We start from the raw sequence: 19,438 nt of genomic DNA, 5'->3' as shown, positions 1-19,438 counted from the left end.
TGTCTTTTCCTTCTTATCCTTTTACTTTATTTCCTTCTGCTCACCCAAAGGACCCAGAACAAACATCCCCACAGTACTATGAAACATGTAGTGCTCAGATTATGGTCTCTAAGTATTATTTAACTTTTCTTTCTTTCTTGTCTTTTTGAGACAGAGTCTCCTTGTAGCCCTAGCTGATCTGGAACTCGCTATGTAGACCAGGCTGGCCTTGAACTCAGAGATCCACCTGCCTCTGCCTCCCAAGTGCTGGGATTAAAGGCGTGTGCCACCATGCCCGGCCCAAAAGGAGTAAACTTTGATACCCACTCTACAATATAGATGAATCTCAAAGCAATTATGCTCCATGAAAGAAGTTGGACCACACAGAGTTCACAGCAGACATATCCCATTCATGTGACATTTGGGAGAGGCAAACTACAGACACAGACAATAAACCCGTGGTTATCAAGGTCTGAAGGTGAAAGAATGGGTTGGCCACAACAGGACCCAAGGGAATCTATAAAATGATGAAACCAGTTGAGCATGGTGGCACACACTGAATCCCAACACTCAGGACTCAGAGCAGGAGTACTGCTGTACATTTGAAGCTTGTCAGGGCTACATAGTGAGACTCTATCTCAAAAAAAAATTTTTTTTAAAAGAATAAAGTGATGAAACTGTTAGGAGTTAGCTAGGGGCAGGCAATCATGGAAAAGGTTTGAAGGAAGAAAAGAGATAACATTCCCATTTACTGTTGGAATGTGTCAAAACTAGGCCATTCACCAAAAAATAAGACTGACAAGGCCACCCTCAGGCAAGGACACTTGTTTTAATTATCTCTATCTTGTGAAGGCTGTCAGGGCCAAAAGATAAAGTGTGTAGAGATTAAAGGAGAGAAAGGCCTTGGGACCCTATAAAAGAACCAGCCCAGAAGTCACCTGGTGGTCTACCAGCTCTGAAGACCCCATCCTTCCCGACACAGTGCCTTTAGCACTTGGTTCTTAGCTTTCTGCTTCAATAACACCCGTTTTCACCCTTTTCTGAGTCTACATCATTCATCTCTGGGCGTTCAACAATTTGCCCACCTCTAGGAAGAACACAGACTTCAGGGCAATGGGCCTCCCCTCTCTCACCCCAGCAACATATTGTACATTGTTAAAAAAATATTTATTTAACCCGGGCGTGGTGGTGCACACCTTTAATACCAGCACTCAGGAGGCAGAGGCAGGCGGATCTCTGTGAGTTCGAGGCCAGCCTGGTCTACATAGTGAGTTCCAGGACAGCTGGGGCTACAGGGAGACCCTGTCTCAAAAAGACCAAAAAAAATTTATTTTTTCATTGTTTGGGGGCATGCATGTGTGTGGGTGTACATGTGCCACCATGCAGGTGTGGAAGTAAGAAGACAACCTGCAAGCGTTGGTTCTTGCCTTCCATCATGTGGCTTCCAAGGACTGAATTTAGGTCATCAAGCTTGGTGGCAAGCACCTTGACCCATTGAGCTGAATTGACTGCCTGTTTCAGATCTTAGTGATGACCTTGTCCGCACAACTGTATGTTCATGTCAAAATTCATAAAACTGTGTTAAAATTACAATATTTGGAAATTCTACCTTAATAAACCTGACTGCTCTTTAAAAGACTTTTCATGATGCTTAGTATAGATTGTAATGGTTAAACTTACACGTTAGCCCCTTTTTTCCTCCTATGAAGAAATTATATTGCAAGAGAAATCAATATACATTGAGAATTCAATAAAGACAATACAAATTGAAATATTAAAATGAAAAGCAGTTACAACACAAAAGCTGTAATAAATTTTAAAGGATTACTCAGGTTTCAATGTTTTTTACTTTTTGATTTTATAATATGTTGATGAAAGTTTAGTTTTTAGACAAATAGTACTGTTTCATTTTTCTTTTAAAAAATGTTGATGCTGAAGTTTCTCAAATAAACCCAGCTTGCCACCTTCAGGCAAATGAAAGATTTACAGAGACCATAGCCAGAGATAGAATATTAATTTTGCATCTTTCTCAACAATCCATAATTAATCTTAGTGTCTCTATTAGTGCCTCTGAGATTTTGCTGTTTTCAATCTTTCCCTAGCATTTATTTGAATCTTCCCAGTTTCCAAGGTTTAGTTCAAATGTCGCTAATTACAAAAGGCTTTCCTGATCATTGTAGTTAGCTTGTCCTTAAAATATTGACTCTCGTGGGGCTAGAAAGATGGCTCAGCAGTTAAGCGCACTGGCTGCTCTTACAGAGGACCAAGGTTCAATTCCCAGCACCCACATGGTAGCTAACAACAGTCTGTAACTCCAGTTCCAGAGGATCTGACAGTCTCTTCTGACCTCTGTGGGCATTGCATGACATGGGTGCACTTACATACATGCAGGCAATACACTCATAAACATAAAATAAAAATAATAAATTAAAAAATCTGGCCGGATGTGGTGGTGCACGCCTTTAATCCCAGCACTCGGGAGGCAGAAGCAGGTGATCTCTGTGAGTTCAAGGCCAGCCTGGTCTACATAGTGAGTTCCAGGCCAGCCGGGGCTACAGGCACCCTGCTTCAAAAAAAAAGACCGAAAAAAAATCTATATTTAATCTCCTTGATTATATGCAATCTCAGTTAACACAATGACCGCGTAGGGCTTAGGTGTATTTTTATGCTTCTGTGTGGCTTTTAGTATGCATATAATGGTTGTGCATTGTAATGTTTGTTGAGTAAGTAAAGAAATAAACAGAAAAATAAACATTTCATCCAGAACAGGCTTTATTTTACTAGTGGGCTAATAAGAATTCCACACATTTATTCAAGATTATATGCACATATGCAAGGCATCCATTTTCATTGACATTGAAAAGTATTTCAATTTCTTTTAACCTTTCAATCAAATAATAACATTTATGACTAGACCTGTGATGTTTTCTCTAACCAAAAGTGTTTAAACACATATGTATGTATGTGTGTATATATGTGTGTATACATGTGGGAGGGGTGCATGAGTGCCATGTGTGTATGTAGATCAGACGACAACTTGTAGTAGTCAGTTTTCTTCTTCCAACATGAGGGTTCTGAGAACCCAGGTCCTCAGGTTTGCCCTGCTAGGCCATCTTGCCAACTCACAAATTTAATGTCTGGACACCTAAAATATAAAATTTAAAAGAAAAGGAACAGAGTGCAACTGATAATGCTATCTCATTTAGTTTGGGGCAAAAAGGTAGAAAAGTAATTTTTATGATACTATAACTATCTATCAATTTTCCTACAAATCCCAATGGGAAAATAGAATCAGTATAAAGAGTGGTCTGCAATCTACTATTACATGACTCAGAAAGGTCCCCAACTCAACCCTATTTCCACTTGCTTTACAGAGTGAGTTTCTTTATGCTTCTATTCTTTCTAGAATGCAAAAGTTAATCTCTTTCTCTCCCTAAGTCTACAATGTGTCTAGTTCTGTTAAATCACAAAGAAGTCTTAGGTGTTTTTGGTTTGTGTTTTGTTTTGTTTGGTCTTTTTGAAACAGGGTCTTACTGTAGCCCCAGCTAGCCTGGCACTCGCTATATAGACCAGGCTGCCCTAGAACTTACAGAGATCTGTCTGCCTCTACCTCCTGAGTGCTGGGATTAAAGGTATGCCACCACACCTGGCCAGGTTTTTGTTTTCAATTTTTATTTCTTGACTTTTTGAGGTCTTACTATGTAGCACCGGCTGGTCTGGAACTCCCTATGTAAATCAGGCTGGCCTCCAGTGCCCTGATTTTTTTTTTTTTTTTTTTTTTTGAGACAAAGTCTCGTGGTTCAGGCTAACCTTGAACTCACATATAGCCAATGCTGGCCTTGAACTCCCAATCCTCCATGTCTCTACCTCCCAAACGCTGAAATTATCTGGCTTGATTTATAGAGGAGTTACACTCCAGGATGGCTTATTTTCTTGGGCCCCTTTCATTAGATCTTTCTCACAAAAAAAGTCCTTTTTCTTGCCCACTTTTAGAGTTTTTTATTCTTCCCACCAATCCTTTTCTCATTATATCTTCCCCTCTTTCTGCCTTCTCCCAAGACCCAGCTTTTTCCACAAGAGAGAAGAAGCAAGCAGGCACAGGAGGCTCTAGTTTGGCTTTTGCTCAGCTGTGTCCTTAGATCTCTGTTTCTGCTTCGGTAAGCACTGGGAAGGAAGAAGGCCCTCACTTTACCAGCCTGACGAAAAAAGGGAAGGAATACACAGAGTCAGGTCAAGATTTCAGGATTGTAATTTTCCCAAAATGCAAATTCATAATACCAATATTTTTTTTGTCTTTTTGAGATAGGGTCTCCCTGTAGGCCCAGCTGTCCTAGAACTCACTATGTAGACCAGGCTGGCCTTGAACTCACAGAGATCCACCTGCCTCTGCCTGAGTGCTGGGATTAAAGGCATGCACCACCACTCCCAGCTTATAATACCAATCCTAACTAAACACATTCATTCTCAAAATATGAACTTCTCTATCTTTAGTACTTATATTTCAATTCTCCTAAACATGTTTTAATTATATCCCATGACTTCCATTGACTAAGTCTTTTCTTCTTTTTTGAGACAGAGTCTCACTATGTAGCCCTGGCTGGGCCGGAACTCACAAAGACGAGCCTGCCTCTGCTTCTTGAGTACTGTGATTAAAGTGGTGTGCCACACACACTGAAGTCTTGTCTTTTCTTTTTCAAGGACGTAATTCACTTAATTTTTTTCTCATATAAAAACTCCATGTAGTAGCCACAGCTGGAGCCTGGGTTCTTTACACTGAGACTCTTGTATAGGTTTTCACAAGATGGTCAGTGAATTCCTGATAGGAAGACTTGGTAAAAACCATCTCTTTCCAGAGGTCAGGGGTCTATAGCCATCGATCTTAGAGATGGCATCAAAGGTGGCCTTGGCAAAGTTGCCCAGGGTGGCAGTATGGCTCCTGGCTGATGTGTAGCAGTCATCGATACCCGCCATCAGCAGCAGCTTCTTAGGCACAGGAGCAGAGACAATGCCAATGCCTCTGGGGGCAGGGATGAGGCGCACCAATACAGAATCACACTGGCCTGTCACCTTGCATGGGATGGTGTGGGGCTCGCCAATCTTGTTTCCCTGGTAGCCTCTCTGCAAAGAGATAGTGGAAAGTTTGGCCAAGATAATGATCCCTCAAATGGCAGTGGCTACCTCCTTGGAGCACTTAACACCCAGACCAACAATCGTTGTAGTCCCCAATGGTGACGAATGCCTTGAACTTGGCCAGTTGGCCAGCCTGAGTCTGCTTCTGCACTGGCATGATCTTTAAAACCTCATCCTTGGGGCTGGAGAGATGGCTCAGTGATTAAGAGCACTGACTGCTCTTGCAGAGGACCCGGGTTCAATTCCCAGAACCCACATAGCGGCTACAAACCATCCTTAACTCCAGTTCCAGGGGAATCCAAAGCCCTCTTCTGACCCCTGCAGCATTGCACAACATGAGTACACTCACATACATGCAGGCAATACACTCATACTCATAAAATAAAAAAATAATTTAAATAAAAACCCTCATCCTTAAGGGATGCTCCCAAGAAAAAGTCAATAATCTCAGATTCCTGAAGGGGATGGGAGAACACGTAGATCTCCTCCAAGGACTTGATCTTCATGTCGTTTACCAGGTGGCCTAGCTTGGTGACTGGGATTCACTCCTTGTCTTCAGCCTTGCCTCCATGAGCCCCACAGCCCTGTAGACTTCTACTAAATCCTCCAGGGAAGCTGCTGCAGCCTCCCAAGCCTGGGCCCCCAGGTCCCAACTGACTTGGAACTCACTGTGTAGACCGGACTGGCCTTGTATTCACAAAGATCTGCCTGCCTCTGCCTCCCAAATACTGGGATTAAAGGCATGCACCATCACTCCTGGCCCAAGTCTTGTCTTTTTTTTTTTAAAAAAATATTTTATTTATTATTTTTATTTTATGTGTATGAGTGTATTGCCTGCATGTGTGTAAGTGCACCCGTGTTGTGCAATGCCCACGGAGGTCAGAAGAAGGTGTTGGATTCCCCTGGAACTAGAGTTAAGGACGGTTCATAGCCACCATGTGGGTGCTGGGAAACAAACCTGGGTCCTCTGCAAGAGCAGTCAGTGCTCTTAACCACTGAGCCATCTCTCCAGCCCCCCTCAGGTATTACTTTTAAAAATGTGTGTGTGTGTGTGTGTGTGTGTATACACATGCCCACGGTCAAGTGTCAGCATGGGTACAGACGTCAGAGGACAACTTTTGCCGTTGGTCCTCTCCTTCCACCTTCAGTTCTGGCAGCTGAACTCGGGTTGTCAGGTTGCTCAGCAAGCACTTTTACCCACTGAACTATCTTGAAGACCCTCCTTGAGGGCTCTAAACCATCACAGTAGTGAGTTTGTACTTTCCCTTTCTTTCCTGAAGATGATGTAATCATGCTATTCCATTTTTATAATCTATTATATACAATGAGCCATCTCTCCAGCCCCTACGTTGAGCCTTTGACACTCAGAAATAGATTGCTTTGACTTCAGACTGCTCACAAAGCAACAGTAGCAAGGTGCAATTCAGATTTATCATTTTTCTTTAAACATCACTTTCAGATTTTTCTTCTGATTCAAAGGTAACCAGAGCCAGATATGTTGGCCCACACCTTTAATCCCAGCACTTAGGAGGCAGAGGCAGAGGCAGAGGCAGGTGGATCTCTGAGAATTTGAAGCCAGCTAGTTCCAGGAGAGACAGGGCTACATAGTGAGACCCTGTCTCATAAAACAAAACAAACAACAACCAGTGGCTAGAGAGATGGCTCAGTAGTTAAGAGCACTGGTTGTTCTTGCAGAGGACCTGGGTTTGGTGCCCAGCACCCATATGATAGCTAACAACTGTCTGTTCTAACTCCAGTTCTGGCCTCCTCTGGCATTGTACAACAATGTTCACTTACATACATGCAGGGAAATCATACACATAAAAATAAATATTAGCTGGACATGGTGGTACATGCCTTTAATCCCAGCACTTGGGAGGCAGAGGCAGGCGGATCTCTGTGAATCCAAGGCCAGCCTGGTCTACATAGTGAGTTCCAGGACAGCTGGGGCTACAGGGAGACCCTGTCTCAAAAAGATTGAAAAAAAAAGTAAATATTTCAAAAAATTAAAACAAGCAAAGTAACAACCAATCAATCAAAGGTAATCAAAAATAGTTTCAATATTGTTGGGAATACTGACCTTTCTTCCCAAATTCAACCAATGTATTTTCCAGTTTTACTCTGTGTTTTACTTGCCATTGCAATCTGTAAGCTCATTGGGCAGGATATAATCTTTTGGATCAGAATAGCCCTAGTTATTAATGGCAACAGATTTTTTGTGGCCTTGGTTATAAAAAGAACAATGTTACCATTTGACTCTTCACTCTTATTTTCCTGCATTGTCGGTTTACAGTTTTTATTCTAGATATTTCATTAGGTGGTTCTCAAAGAACGGAGTCGATTCTATACAAGTTACAAACATGGAAAGAAAATACATTATTCAGGTACCAGCTCTAGATGATTCCATTTCTCATCACAGTACTGTGACTATTAGTGTGATTTTTGAATTCTCCCTTTCTTATTTCTCTTCTTTCGGGGAACAGTCACCATGGCAAAGTTTCTGAGGCTTCTTTCTCACATGTGAAAATCAGAGACTAATACCCTACCCATCTTGAGTTTTTTTCTGAGGGATAAAAGGAATAATTTATCTTAAATATTTGACTACCAATTGCTCAGTAAATGATAACCATCATCATTGGTTTGAAATGATTCTGCTAATTTTCTTAGAAAGTGATTTTGTCACTGATATAGCCTGGCTCCATGTTGAAATACTGAGGTCACCAATACCTTCCTTACCTGTACTACACATGTATAGTTTGCTTTTTTCTGACTTATATTTTAAATTCTTTTAATTTTAATTTTTTTGTCTTTTTGAGACAGTGTCTCCCAGTAGCCCCAGCTGGACCGGAACTCACAGAGATCCACCTGCCTCTGACTCCCGAGTGCTGGGATTAAAGGTGTGCACCACCACACCTGGCTCTTTATTTTTATTTTATATGTATGAGTGTTTTGCCTGCATGTATGTAAATGTACTCATGTCATGCAATACCCACAGAGGCCAGAAAAGGTACTAAATCTCCTAGAACTGGAGTTACAGACAGTTGTTAGCCATCATGTGGGTGCTGGGAACTGAACCCAGGTCCTCTCTAAGAGCAACCAGCACTCTTAACTGTTGAGCTATCTCTCCAGTCCCCAGCTTTGAATTCTTAATTAAAACAAGAAGATTCAGAGACAGACTTAATGTTTTGGAGAAACCTAAGATGTTCCCCTATTGCCTATTATAGGGTTATTCCTGTAGCACCTGGGCTGTTAGAAGGTTACACCTAATTTGGTATCATTCAAAATCTGACAAATGTGCATTTTAGAAGTTGTTGATCAGTTCCATTTTAAAGAAGTTGGTATATGTACATTTTAAAGCAAAGTCTTGGATTCCAATAACACTACATTTTTATCTTTTGAAGTTTAGTTCAAGAGTAGGGGTCATGGGTTGATAGGTGAAGTGATAGTTTTGAGTTGCCTTCTTTGGTAATACGTTTTGGTTTATTTTAACAGCAGGACCATTGAAAAATCCAAGAAAAAGTGGGACATGATGACACACACCTGTAATCACAGCCCTTTGGGAGGCTCAGGCAGGAAGCTCATGAGTTCTTGGCCACCCTAGGTGACAGTGACCCAGTCTTTAAAAAAAAAAGTCAGGCCAGGCATGGTGGTGCACGCCTTCAGTCCCAGCACTCGGGAGGCAGAGGCAGGTGGATCTCTGTGAGTTCGAGGCCAGCCTGGTCTTCATAGTGAGTCCCAGGCCAGCTGGGGCTACAGGGAGACCCTGTCTCAAAAAGACAACAACAACAACAAAAGTCTAAGAAGCAATCTTCACATTTTGTTATAATTAACCTACTTAAAAAAGCATCAGGTTTTATAACTAAAAGACCTGCCCCCCCCTTTCTTTTTCCTTCTCCTCTCCCCACCCCCGCTTCTCTCTTTGAGACAGCATTTCATTCTGTATTCCAGGGTGGCCTGGAACTGGCAGCAATTCTCCTGTCTCAGGCTTCCAAATGCTGGAATAATGGAGTAAGCCACCACACCCAGCTTTTATAAAGTGTATCTGTGGTTCTAGGGATTGAACCTAGAACCTCCCACATGCTATATAAGCACCCTACTACTGAACCATATTCCCAAGCCCCCAAAGTACCTTTCATTTTTAAAAAATATTTTGTTTGGGGCTGGAGAGATGGCTCAGCAGTTAAGAACACTGGTTGTTCTTGCAGAAGACCCTGGTTTGAATCCCAGCACCCACATGGCAGCTAACAACTGTCCGTAACTCCAGTCCCAGGGAATCCGACAGCCTCCTCTGACCTCCGCGGGTATTGCACTGACACGGGTGCGCTTACCTACTTGTAGGCAATACATGCATACACATAAAAGAAAAATAATAATTAAAAAAATATTTTATTTTTATGTGTATGAGTGTATTGCCTGCTTGTGTGTAAGCGCACCTGTACTGTGCAATGCCTGTGGAGGTCAGAAGAAGGGTCAGATCCCCTGGAAATGGAGTTACAGACAGTTGTGGTTGCTGGCTGCCATGTGGGTGCTGAGACTCGAACCCAGGTCCTCTGCAAGAGCAGTCAGTACTCTTAACCACTGAGCCATCTCTCCAGCCCCCAAAGTACCTTTTCTTTAAAAAAAAATCACATTACCTCAGATATTGTGTATCTGTGGAATTTTGGGGAATTTGTGTTTTCCAAGGAATATACATTAAACGTGAGCTTATTTCTAAAAGAGATGTCATTCATCTACCCTCAACAAATATTGATTGCCCACCTCCAATCACTGATAGCTACTGGACATACAGTAGTGTTCTTAAATTCTGACTCTTGTGGGGTCTTTCTGTCTAGTTGGAGGGTAGGGAAAACATGCAAATTAAATGCAGGGTGCTATGAAGGAAATGAAACAGCACAGGAGATATAAGTTTTGAAAACTACAGAACTAGAAGTTGGCAGGCAACTCAGAATCTGTGTCTTTTTTTAAAAAAAAGATTTATTTTTATCTATGTGCAAGTGCCCCCTGAAACCAGAAGAGAGCGTTGGATCAGCTGGAGCTAGAGTTGTAGACAGTTATGAGTTGCCTGACGTGGGTGCTGGATCCTCTGGAAAAGCAGCAATTTCTCTTAATGGTTGAGCCATCTGTCCAGTACCCCACCTTTTAAAGAAAGATTTATGAGTGTATGAGTATTTTGCCTAATATATGTTAAGTACCTGTGCCTGGTGCCCCAGGAGGCTGGACGAGGGTCCCAGAACTGGAATTACAGCCGATCCTGAGACGCCATATGGGTTCTGGGAGCTAAACCAGGTCCCTCTTCAAGAGCAGCAAGCACTCTTAACCCCTGAGCCATCTCTTCAGTCCTTAGCTAGATCAGGAAATACAGTAACGAGCTGCCCCAGGTCTCTCCATAAGACGGCTGTAACTACGGGGAAAGGGTAATTTCAAGTAATGTGCAAGAAGGTAGACCAGGCTGCAGTGACCCGGTGGAGCACACAAGAGTTAAAAACGCGAAGGACCCTCCAGGCGTCGAGGCGTGGCTTCGCGCTCCCAGCTGAAAGGCACGTGTCGGAGCTGGAAGCCGCTGGGGGCGGGGCCTCCAGTAGCGCTGCTGGAGCGTCCAAGCGGTAGCCACGTCACCCACCTGTTCCCCCTCCCCTCGCTGCTAGTCGCACGCGCGGAAGTAAACAGCTGTACGTCATCAGGGCGCGCCCCACCTTCCCCCTCCCATCTCCTCGGTTCGTGGACGTGCTCACCTCCGCTCCTGGCCAGGTCTATGTCCCGGTTTCCCGCCGTCGCGGGCAGGGCGCCAAGGCGGCAGGAGGAGGGCGAGCGGCCTGGAGAGCTCCAGGAGGAGCGGCCGTCGGCTGTTTGCATCGCTGACAGAGGTGCGGGTCTCGGGACACCACGGTAGCCGGCGGGAGTTACGGCAAGAGGGTTTGCGGGGCTGAAAGTCCCTCCGAGGGCGGCTGAGAGGAGCGGGGAAGGAAGCCGAGGCGCTCCCCTCGGCTTTCGAGCCTGGAGGCGAACTTTGCGTCCAGTGAGCACTTTGGCTTAGAGGGGGCGGTCCCAAACCCAAGTTGGGTGAAAACCTCGCCGGAGGCACAAAAGTGGACCCGAACGCCGAAAGGCGTCCTGCTGTTCTTCAGCTCCATAAAGCCTTTGTTCTCCACCCGTTCATCCCCCTCCCCTTCGTCGGGCCGCCAGCCTGCCTTTGGGTACGGTATGAAGGGAGCCGGTTTCCAGGAGCCAGTTTCCATGGTTACCCACCACTTGGCCTTCTGGGATATCAGTCACTCTGAACAGGGACCTAACTTGAACCGTGAATCAGAAGCAAACACAGGTGGCTTTTAATTCAGCGGAGAGTTTTTTTGCTGTGTTTCGGGTTTTGACCTTTTCTTTGATAAAATTGAGTTTTGTGCTTCTATGCAGGTATGCATGCATACACACACACACACACACATATATTGCCTTGTGCTAGACTTACTTTGTCAAGTACACTGAGTTAACGCATCAGCAATGCTGAAGTTTTGATTTCACTAAAAAGTTACTCCAAGTTTATAAACTTTAACTTGTAATCTGTACATAGGCGATTTAACTGAAAAGTCACGTATTGATTCCTTCCAAATGTGTAATTCTGTCGTCTTTCTTTCAGTCCTGAGACATTGTCAGATCTTCACAGGTCTCTTAATTGAACACTTGGGGGTTTTTTTGTTATTTCAGAAGAGAAAGGATGCACATCACAGGAGGGAGGAACTACTCCAACTTTTCCTATTCAGAAGCAAAGAAAAAAGCTTATCCAAGCTGTGAGGGACAATTCATTCCTTATTGTTACTGGAAATACAGGAAGTGGTAAAACAACTCAGCTCCCAAAATACCTTTATGAAGCAGGTAATTTTATTCTTGGACAATATTGGAAGCATTTTTAAAAACTTTTTTAAGTTATTAAGACTGCTATAGTTTGCAAATGCCTTTTTTTGTTTTACAGTCCCATTTCTTTGTACAACATAATCTCCTTTGCTTTATGGACTTATTTCAGGTTCAAGAATTGTTGGAGTGACATTTTTCATTTGTAATTACTATAATAATGAAAGAATGACAGATAAATGCTAATTTTCTTCTTAGAATAAGGTTAACTTGTAGTAAGGTATTAACCACTGAGAACTGAGATGATTTTGAAGGGGAAGGATATGTTGCTATCTGTTGCTGACATTTTTTTATTCTTCCTCCAGAGACTTGCCAGCATCAAGTTAACTACAAATAAAGTTTCTTTCCCATCAGTATGACAAAATTGTCTGTCATAAGATTGGTGAAGAGCAAAAGTATATTGAATATGATTCATATAAAAATTAAAAATTGGGACTGGAGAGATGGCTCAGCAGTTAAGAACACTGACTGTTCTTGCAGAGGACCTTGGTTCAAATCCCAGCACCCACATGGCAGCTAACAACTGTCTGTAACTCCAGTTCCAGGGGATCCAACAGCCTCTTCTGTCCTCCATGAGCATTGCACGACACAGGTACACTTACCTGCAGGCATAACACTCATACACATAAAATAAAAATAATAAAATATGTTTTTTTAATTAAAAATTAATTTTTTAGGAGATGAAGAGGTGGCTCAGCAGTTAAGGGTGATTGCTGCTTTTGCAGAGGACCAGTTTGGTTCCTAACATCCATGTTGGGCAGCTTGCAACTGCTTGTAACTCTTAACTTAAGGGGCTTTGATACCCTCTGGCCTCCATAGACACCAGCACCTGCACATATGCACATACAGATAGATGTTTGAGTGTTTTTCCTGCATATATATGCACCATGTACATATGTGGTGTCTGTGGAGGCCAGAAGAGGCAATTGAATTCTCCTCTGGAACTAGAGTTAAAGACAGTTGTGAGCTGCCATGTGGGTATTGGGAACTGAACCCAGGTCCTCTGAAGAACAGCAAATGCTCATAACTGCTAAGCCATCTCTCTAGTCCCTTTTTTTTTTTCTCCTTTTTTTCTGAGACAAGCTGTCAATATGCTGTCCAGGCTGGTTAAATTATTGTACTTATTCTAATACATCCAACCTAACATGAGATCTGTTATGACATGCCATTATTTTTAAATACTATTAAGAAGAAAAAGTGTACTATATGATGCGTCGCCATTTCTAGAGATATTAAAAAGGATAAAATGCTTACAAAAATCTATGAAAGGTGGTATATTTAAATCAAGTTTTTCTTTTGTGGCAAACAAATTTATTTTAGGAAGTATGTAATCTGTTTTGGATTCTAGTTTTAAAATTCTTGTCTACTCAGGTGCAGTATTTGTGCCTATAGTCCCAGCCACTTGGGAGATTGAGGCAGGAAGATCAGTAGAACCCAGGAGTTTGAGACCCATATTGGCAACAGAGTGAGATCTTGCCAAAAAGGGCAAGAAAAAAACCCTACAGAATCCTTGGCTTATTCTTTTTTTAAAAAATGTTTATTATTGACGGGCGTGGGGGCGCACGCCTTTAATCCCAGCCCTCGGGAGGCAGAGGCAGGTGGATCTCTGTGAGTTCAAGGCCAGCCTGGTCTACATAGTGAGTTCCAGGACTTTGGTGTGGTGGTGCACACCTTTAATCCCAGCACTCAGGAGTCAGAGGTTGGCAGATCTCTGTGAATTTGAGGCCAGCCTGGTCTCCATAGCAGTTCCAGGCCAGCTGGGGCTACAGGGAGACCCTGTCTCAAAAAAAGACCGGGGGAAAAAAAAAAAAAGTTCATTATTGCCAGGCGTGGTGGCACACACCTTTAGTCCCAGCACTTCGAAAGCAGAGGCAGGCAGATCTTGTGAGTTCAAGGCCAGCCTGGTCTACATAGTGAGTTCCAGGCCAGCTGGGGCTACTGGGAGACCCTGTCTCAAAAAAAGCCTGCCTCCCCCAAAATAAAGAAGTTTATTGTGTGTGTGTGTGTGTGTATGTCTACTACATGTGTATAGGTGCCCACAGATACTAGAAAGGGAAGTTAGATCCCCTGGAGCTGGAGTTCAGGAGGTTGTGAGCCTCTAGATGTGAGTGCTAGGAACCAAATCCAGGCCCTCTGGGAGCTGAGCTGTTTTCCATTCCCCTTGACTTATTCTTTACGTTTTTAGAAATTGAAAAATAAAAATCTCAAACCTAATTAAAATATATACATTTAGAATGATGAATGTATATTCTTTTAAAAATTTTTTTCTTTTTATTATTAGTGTGCCTTTTTTGTGTGTTCACACACATGTATGTGTACAGATGTGTGTCACATGGTACAGACATGGAGGTCAGCAAACAACTTTAGGGTGCCATTTGTCTCCTGTCACTGTGAGATCCAGGGCTTAAACCCAGCCATCAGGTTTGAACACTTTTACCTGCTGAGCCATCTTGCTGTTCCCTGAATGTGTACTCTTATTTGAAAATAATGCTTAGGTATCTTTGATGTAAATGTGCTACAGAATATTAATTTTCAGGACTTTCTTTTGGAACCATTCATACCATTTGTATTGATTGACCAGAAACCATTTCAGTTCAGTAGGAAGATGCAGTTGCTAACTAACGGGTCTTTCTATTTCTGTTTTTTGCTAGGGTTTTCCCAACATGGTATGATTGGTGTCACTCAGCCACGAAAAGTAGCTGCCATATCAGTTGCTCAAAGGGTTGCTGAAGAAATGAAATGCACTTTGGGATCTAAAGTAGGGTACCAAGTTCGCTTTGATGATTGTAGCTCGAAGGTACAAAATTTTTACTGGTATTCATTAAAGTACTATAAACGTACATCCCTTGCCCCTCTCTCTCTCTCTCTGACAGAGAGAGAGAGTGAGACAGCGAGACAGCCTTAGGTGTTCCTCAGATACTATCTACCTTGTGAGGTTTTGTTTGTTTTGTTTTTGACAGGATCTTTCACTGGTCTGAAAGTCCTCTTATAGGCTAGGTGGCTGGCCATTTAGCCACAGAGATACTGGACTCTACCTCCCCATCACTGGAATACAAACACCATCATGCTCAACAATTTTTTTAATGTGGATTCTGGGAATTAAACTCAGGTCCTCATGCTTGCAAGGCAGGCACTTTATAAACCGAGCCATCTCCGCAGCCCAGGTTTTTTGTTTTCTTTGAGACAGGATCTCACTATATAGCTCAGATTGGCCTTGAACTCATCATGTTCAAGCTGATCTCAAATTTGCAAACTTCCTGCCTCTGCCTCTCAAGTCCTGGGATTACAGATGTGTGCCACCTTGCCAGAATTTTGTTGAAGACTTTTTTCAAGTCTACATGCAAAGTATTGGGTTCCATTATGATATTTTCGTACATTGTGAAAGATTTTTAACTTCAAAATCCCATATATGGGGCCTGTGAGATGGCTCAGTGGGTAATGGTGCTTGCCAGGAAGACTTGAGTGAATACATGAGTTCAATCCCTGGAACCCACATGCTGGAAGGAAAGAACCAAGTCCTGTAAGTTGTCCTCTATAGTAAACACCATTATCCTTTAAGGGCAGTAGCACTCAGCTCTCTAAGAGTTAACACACTTCTCTGGACTTTGTTGACGCTTGAGGAGGGAGCAGTCTGCTTCCATAATGCTGGGAAGACCAGACAAGCTGTCCTTGGAATGCCAGGGCAGGTGTAGCCCCCACCCTCCTTTTAGGTTTCTACATACATCAAAGGAGGTCTGTTACTGGGCCAGTCTCATGGCCTTGAGTGTGCTGTGCTTGCTTTCTCACTGTTATGGTAAAATTTCTGTGTGTTTTACACTGCTTGAGCATTTACCATATGTAAACTGTATGTGAACTTCAAACACTGAACTTCCAATAAAAGCTCTCAAGAGGACAGTGAAAGTGTTCTTGAGTAGACAAATGCCAAGGGCCCCTTGGTTCAGTCTCAGTTTTTCAGCATCAGTCAAGCAGAGGGCTACAGTCCTCTACCCACTCCCACACAAATGAATAAATGTTACAATTTTTAAAAAATCCTGTGTATATTTTAAAGAAACAAAGATTCAGATTAGAATTAATCTTTGTTGCCCATTGTTAAGGCTTTATTTCTGAGAGCTCCGATATTTTCTCTTTTCTCAGCTGGTTGTTATAAAACTAATTCAGCCTCAGTGTTGGTTGCATTTGTATGTAAAATTTATTTTATTGGGGCTGGAGGGATGGCTCAGCAAATAAGAGTGCTAACTGCTCTTGCAGAGGACCTGGGTTCAATTCCCAGCACCTACATGACAGCTAAGAACTGTCTAGAACTCTAGTTGCAGGGGATTCAACACCCTTTTCTGACCTCTGTGGGCATTGTATGCACAGAAGCACTTACATACTTGCACACAAAACACCCATACACATAAAATGTAAAAAAAGTTTATTTTGTTATAGTAATAAAATATACATAATATAAACTTAAGCATTTTTAACCTTTTTTTTTGGTCTTTTTTAGACAGGGTTTCCCTGTAGCCCCAGCTGGCCTGGAACTTACTATGTAGACCAGGCTGGCCTCGAACTCACAGAGATCCACCTGCCTCTGCCTCCCCAGTGCTGGAATTAAAGGCATGCACCACCACGCCCGGCTCATTTTTAACTATTTTAAAGTGTACAATTCAATAGCATTGAATACATTCACAACATGCAATGTTGTATAACTGTCACCACTATTTTCAGAACCTTCATCATCATCCCAAACAAAAACTATCAAACAGTAGATAAACTTCCCATTCCTCCCACTCCCTAGTCCCTGTGACTGTAATCTCTCTACAAGCATGGCTAGTCAGTGTCTTAAGTGAAATGATACAATAGTTTTACTTTGTATTTTGCTCATTTCACTTAGCTCTTTCACAGTTTATCCAGTGTTGTTTTTTGTTTGTTTACAAACAAAACAAAGCAGCGCCTTGCACATGCTAGAGAAGGCGAGCACCTTACCACTGAAGTATCATCCCCCTTATCCTAACTGCAAGTATTTATCTTGCTGCATTCCGCTGATGACTTTGGGGTTTTTGTTTGTTTGTTTTGTTTTGTTTTTGTTGTTGCTGTTTTTTTGTTTTGGTTTGGGTTTTTTTGAGGCAGAATCTCCCTGTAGCCCAAGCTGGCCTGGAACTCTTTGTAGACCAGGGTGGCCTTGAATTCACAGAGATCTGCCTGCCTCTGCCTCCTGAATGTTGGGATTAAAGGCGTGCCCACCATGCCTGGCATTCTGTTTTTTTAAAAAGGAAATTTTTTTTTTATGTGTATGAGTGTATTGCCTGCATGTATGTAAGTATACCCGTGTCATACCGTACCTGCAGAAGACAGAAGAGTTACATACAGTTAGCCGTCTGGTGAGTGCTAGGAACTGAACCCAGGTCCTCTGCAAGAGAATCCAGTGCTCTTAACTGCTGACCCATCTCTCCAGCCCACCACTGACTTCTTTGTGTCTCCTATTGGTGACTTGTTACTTTATTTAAGACATCTACCTTAGTTCCTTATCAATATAGGTTAGACAATTTTAGGTTCTCTTTTGTGTAATTCTGTTGGTTTGATCGCATAGTGTCTGTGCATTTGGGGGGTGGTTAGTGTAATAAATAGTAGTAAAGTTTTATGATGCTCTATGTTTATGTACTGTGCTTTCAAACATAAGGAAACAGCAATCAAATACATGACTGATGGGTGTTTACTGAAGCATATTCTGGGAGATCCAAATCTTAACAAATTCAGTGTCATTATCTTGGATGAAGCCCATGAAAGAACTCTAACTACAGTGAGTATATGATTTTTTTTTTCAGCTAACAAGTAGTTCATTTATTTAGGGCAGCTTTTAAAAAAAAATACTCTATTTTTTTCTTTCTTTTTGGTCTTTTTGAGACAGGGTCTCCCTGTAGCTCCAGCTGGCCTGGAACTCACTATGTAGACCAGGCTGGCCTTGCGCTCACAGAGATCCGCCTGCCTCTGCCCCCCAAGTGCTGGGACTACAGGCGTGTGCCACCACACCCAGCTTATTTTTATTTTTTATGTGTATGTATTGCCTGCATGTAGGTAGGTGCACCTTTGTCATGCAGTGTCCATAGAGGTCAGAAGAGGGCGTTGGATCCCCTGGAACCAGAGTTACAAACGGCTGTTAACTGCTATGTTGGTGCTGGGAATTGAACTCAGGTCCTCTGCAAGAGCAGCCAGTGCTCTTAACTATTGAGTTGTCTTTTCAACCCCTAGGGTAGCTTTTTACTGTATGGAAAATTGCCTCTTATATTTTAATCTATTGAAATAAAAATTCTTTGGTTATGATTGTGATAAATTTAGAGTAAGTTAGCTGGGCCAGGGATGTAGCTAAGTTGGTGCTTGCCTAGCATGAATGAAGCCCTAGACTGGATCCCCCCTAGCACCACATAAAAATGGGCATGGTAGTGCAAACCTGTAATCCTAGCACTTTTGAGGTTGAAAGGATGATCAGAAGTTTAGATCATCTTGGTTATACATCTAGCTTTAGGCCAGCTCTGGGCTACATGATACCTTGTCTCAATAAATAATAAAAATAATATATAATAGCTCAGTTGTTAGTTGTATTTATGACTTACTAGACCTTACTTTTCTTTCAGGATATTTTATTTGGTTTATTGAAGAAGCTATTTCAGGAGAAGTCTCCTAACAGAAAGGAGCATTTAAAAGTTGTGGTAATGTCAGCAACTATGGAGTTAGCCAAGCTCTCTGCATTCTTTGGGAATTGTCCAATATTTGATATACCTGGAAGACTTTATCCAGTCAGAGAGAAATTCTGCAATTTGATTGGCCCAAGAGACAGAGAAAACACTGCATATATTCAAGCGGTATTACTTGACATCCCTTTTGTGTCTTTTATGTGTGATTTATTTAATTGGACAACTTAGTAATTCATTAGTTGTATTATTTATTTATTTATTTATTATTTTTTGGTCTTTTTGAAACAGTGTCTTTCTGTAGCCCCAGCTGTCCTGGAACTCACTATGTAGACCAGGCTGGCCTTGAACTCGCATAGATCCACCTGCCTCTGCCTCCCAAGTGCTGGGATTAAAGGCGTGCACCACCACGCCAGCTGTTTTTATTTTTTAAATTTTATTTATTTTTATTTTATGTGTATGCATGTGTTGCCTACATGTATGTAAGTGCACCTGTGCTCTGCAGTGCCCGTGGAGGCCAGAGGAGGTTGTCTGATCTTTGGAACTGGAGTTACGGGTAGTTGTTAGCCGCCATGTAGGTACTGGGAGCTCAACCTGGATCCTCTTCAAGACCAGCCAGTGCTCTTAACTGCTGAGCCATTTCTCCAGCTCCTATTTTTATTTATTGTTGTATGTACGTGTGCACAATAGGTATGTGGGTGCATGTAAGCCATGGCTTACAACTGGAGGATGGGACAACTCTGTGGAGTTGGTTC

General features: G+C 42.4%; 1 protein-coding gene and 1 pseudogene across 1 annotated transcript in view; one reads left to right on the top strand and one right to left on the bottom strand.

The window, feature by feature from the left end:
• Positions 1-4,663: 4,663 nt before the first annotated feature.
• On the bottom strand, positions 4,664-7,389 carry LOC103741802 (annotated as a pseudogene).
• Positions 7,390-10,787: 3,398 nt separating this feature from the next.
• The window catches only part of Dhx40 (DEAH-box helicase 40), a 55,681-nt gene continuing 47,030 nt past the window's right edge, over positions 10,788-19,438 (top strand). Inside the window, exons 1-5 of the mRNA XM_017800512.2 lie at positions 10,788-10,973; positions 11,809-11,976; positions 14,664-14,809; positions 17,675-17,794; positions 18,627-18,854. Of these exons, the coding sequence (XP_017656001.1) occupies positions 10,862-10,973; positions 11,809-11,976; positions 14,664-14,809; positions 17,675-17,794; positions 18,627-18,854 (774 nt within the window). The 5' untranslated portion in view covers positions 10,788-10,861. The remainder of the gene's footprint in view (positions 10,974-11,808; positions 11,977-14,663; positions 14,810-17,674; positions 17,795-18,626; positions 18,855-19,438) is intronic.

This window comes from Nannospalax galili, unplaced genomic scaffold (assembly GCF_000622305.1).
Source record: "Nannospalax galili isolate Female #2095 unplaced genomic scaffold, S.galili_v1.0 scaffold879, whole genome shotgun sequence".
Taxonomy (NCBI): Eukaryota; Metazoa; Chordata; class Mammalia; order Rodentia; family Spalacidae; genus Nannospalax; species Nannospalax galili.
The sequence above is the reverse complement of the archived record's forward strand: the minus strand, read 5'-3'. Positions and strand labels throughout refer to the sequence as shown.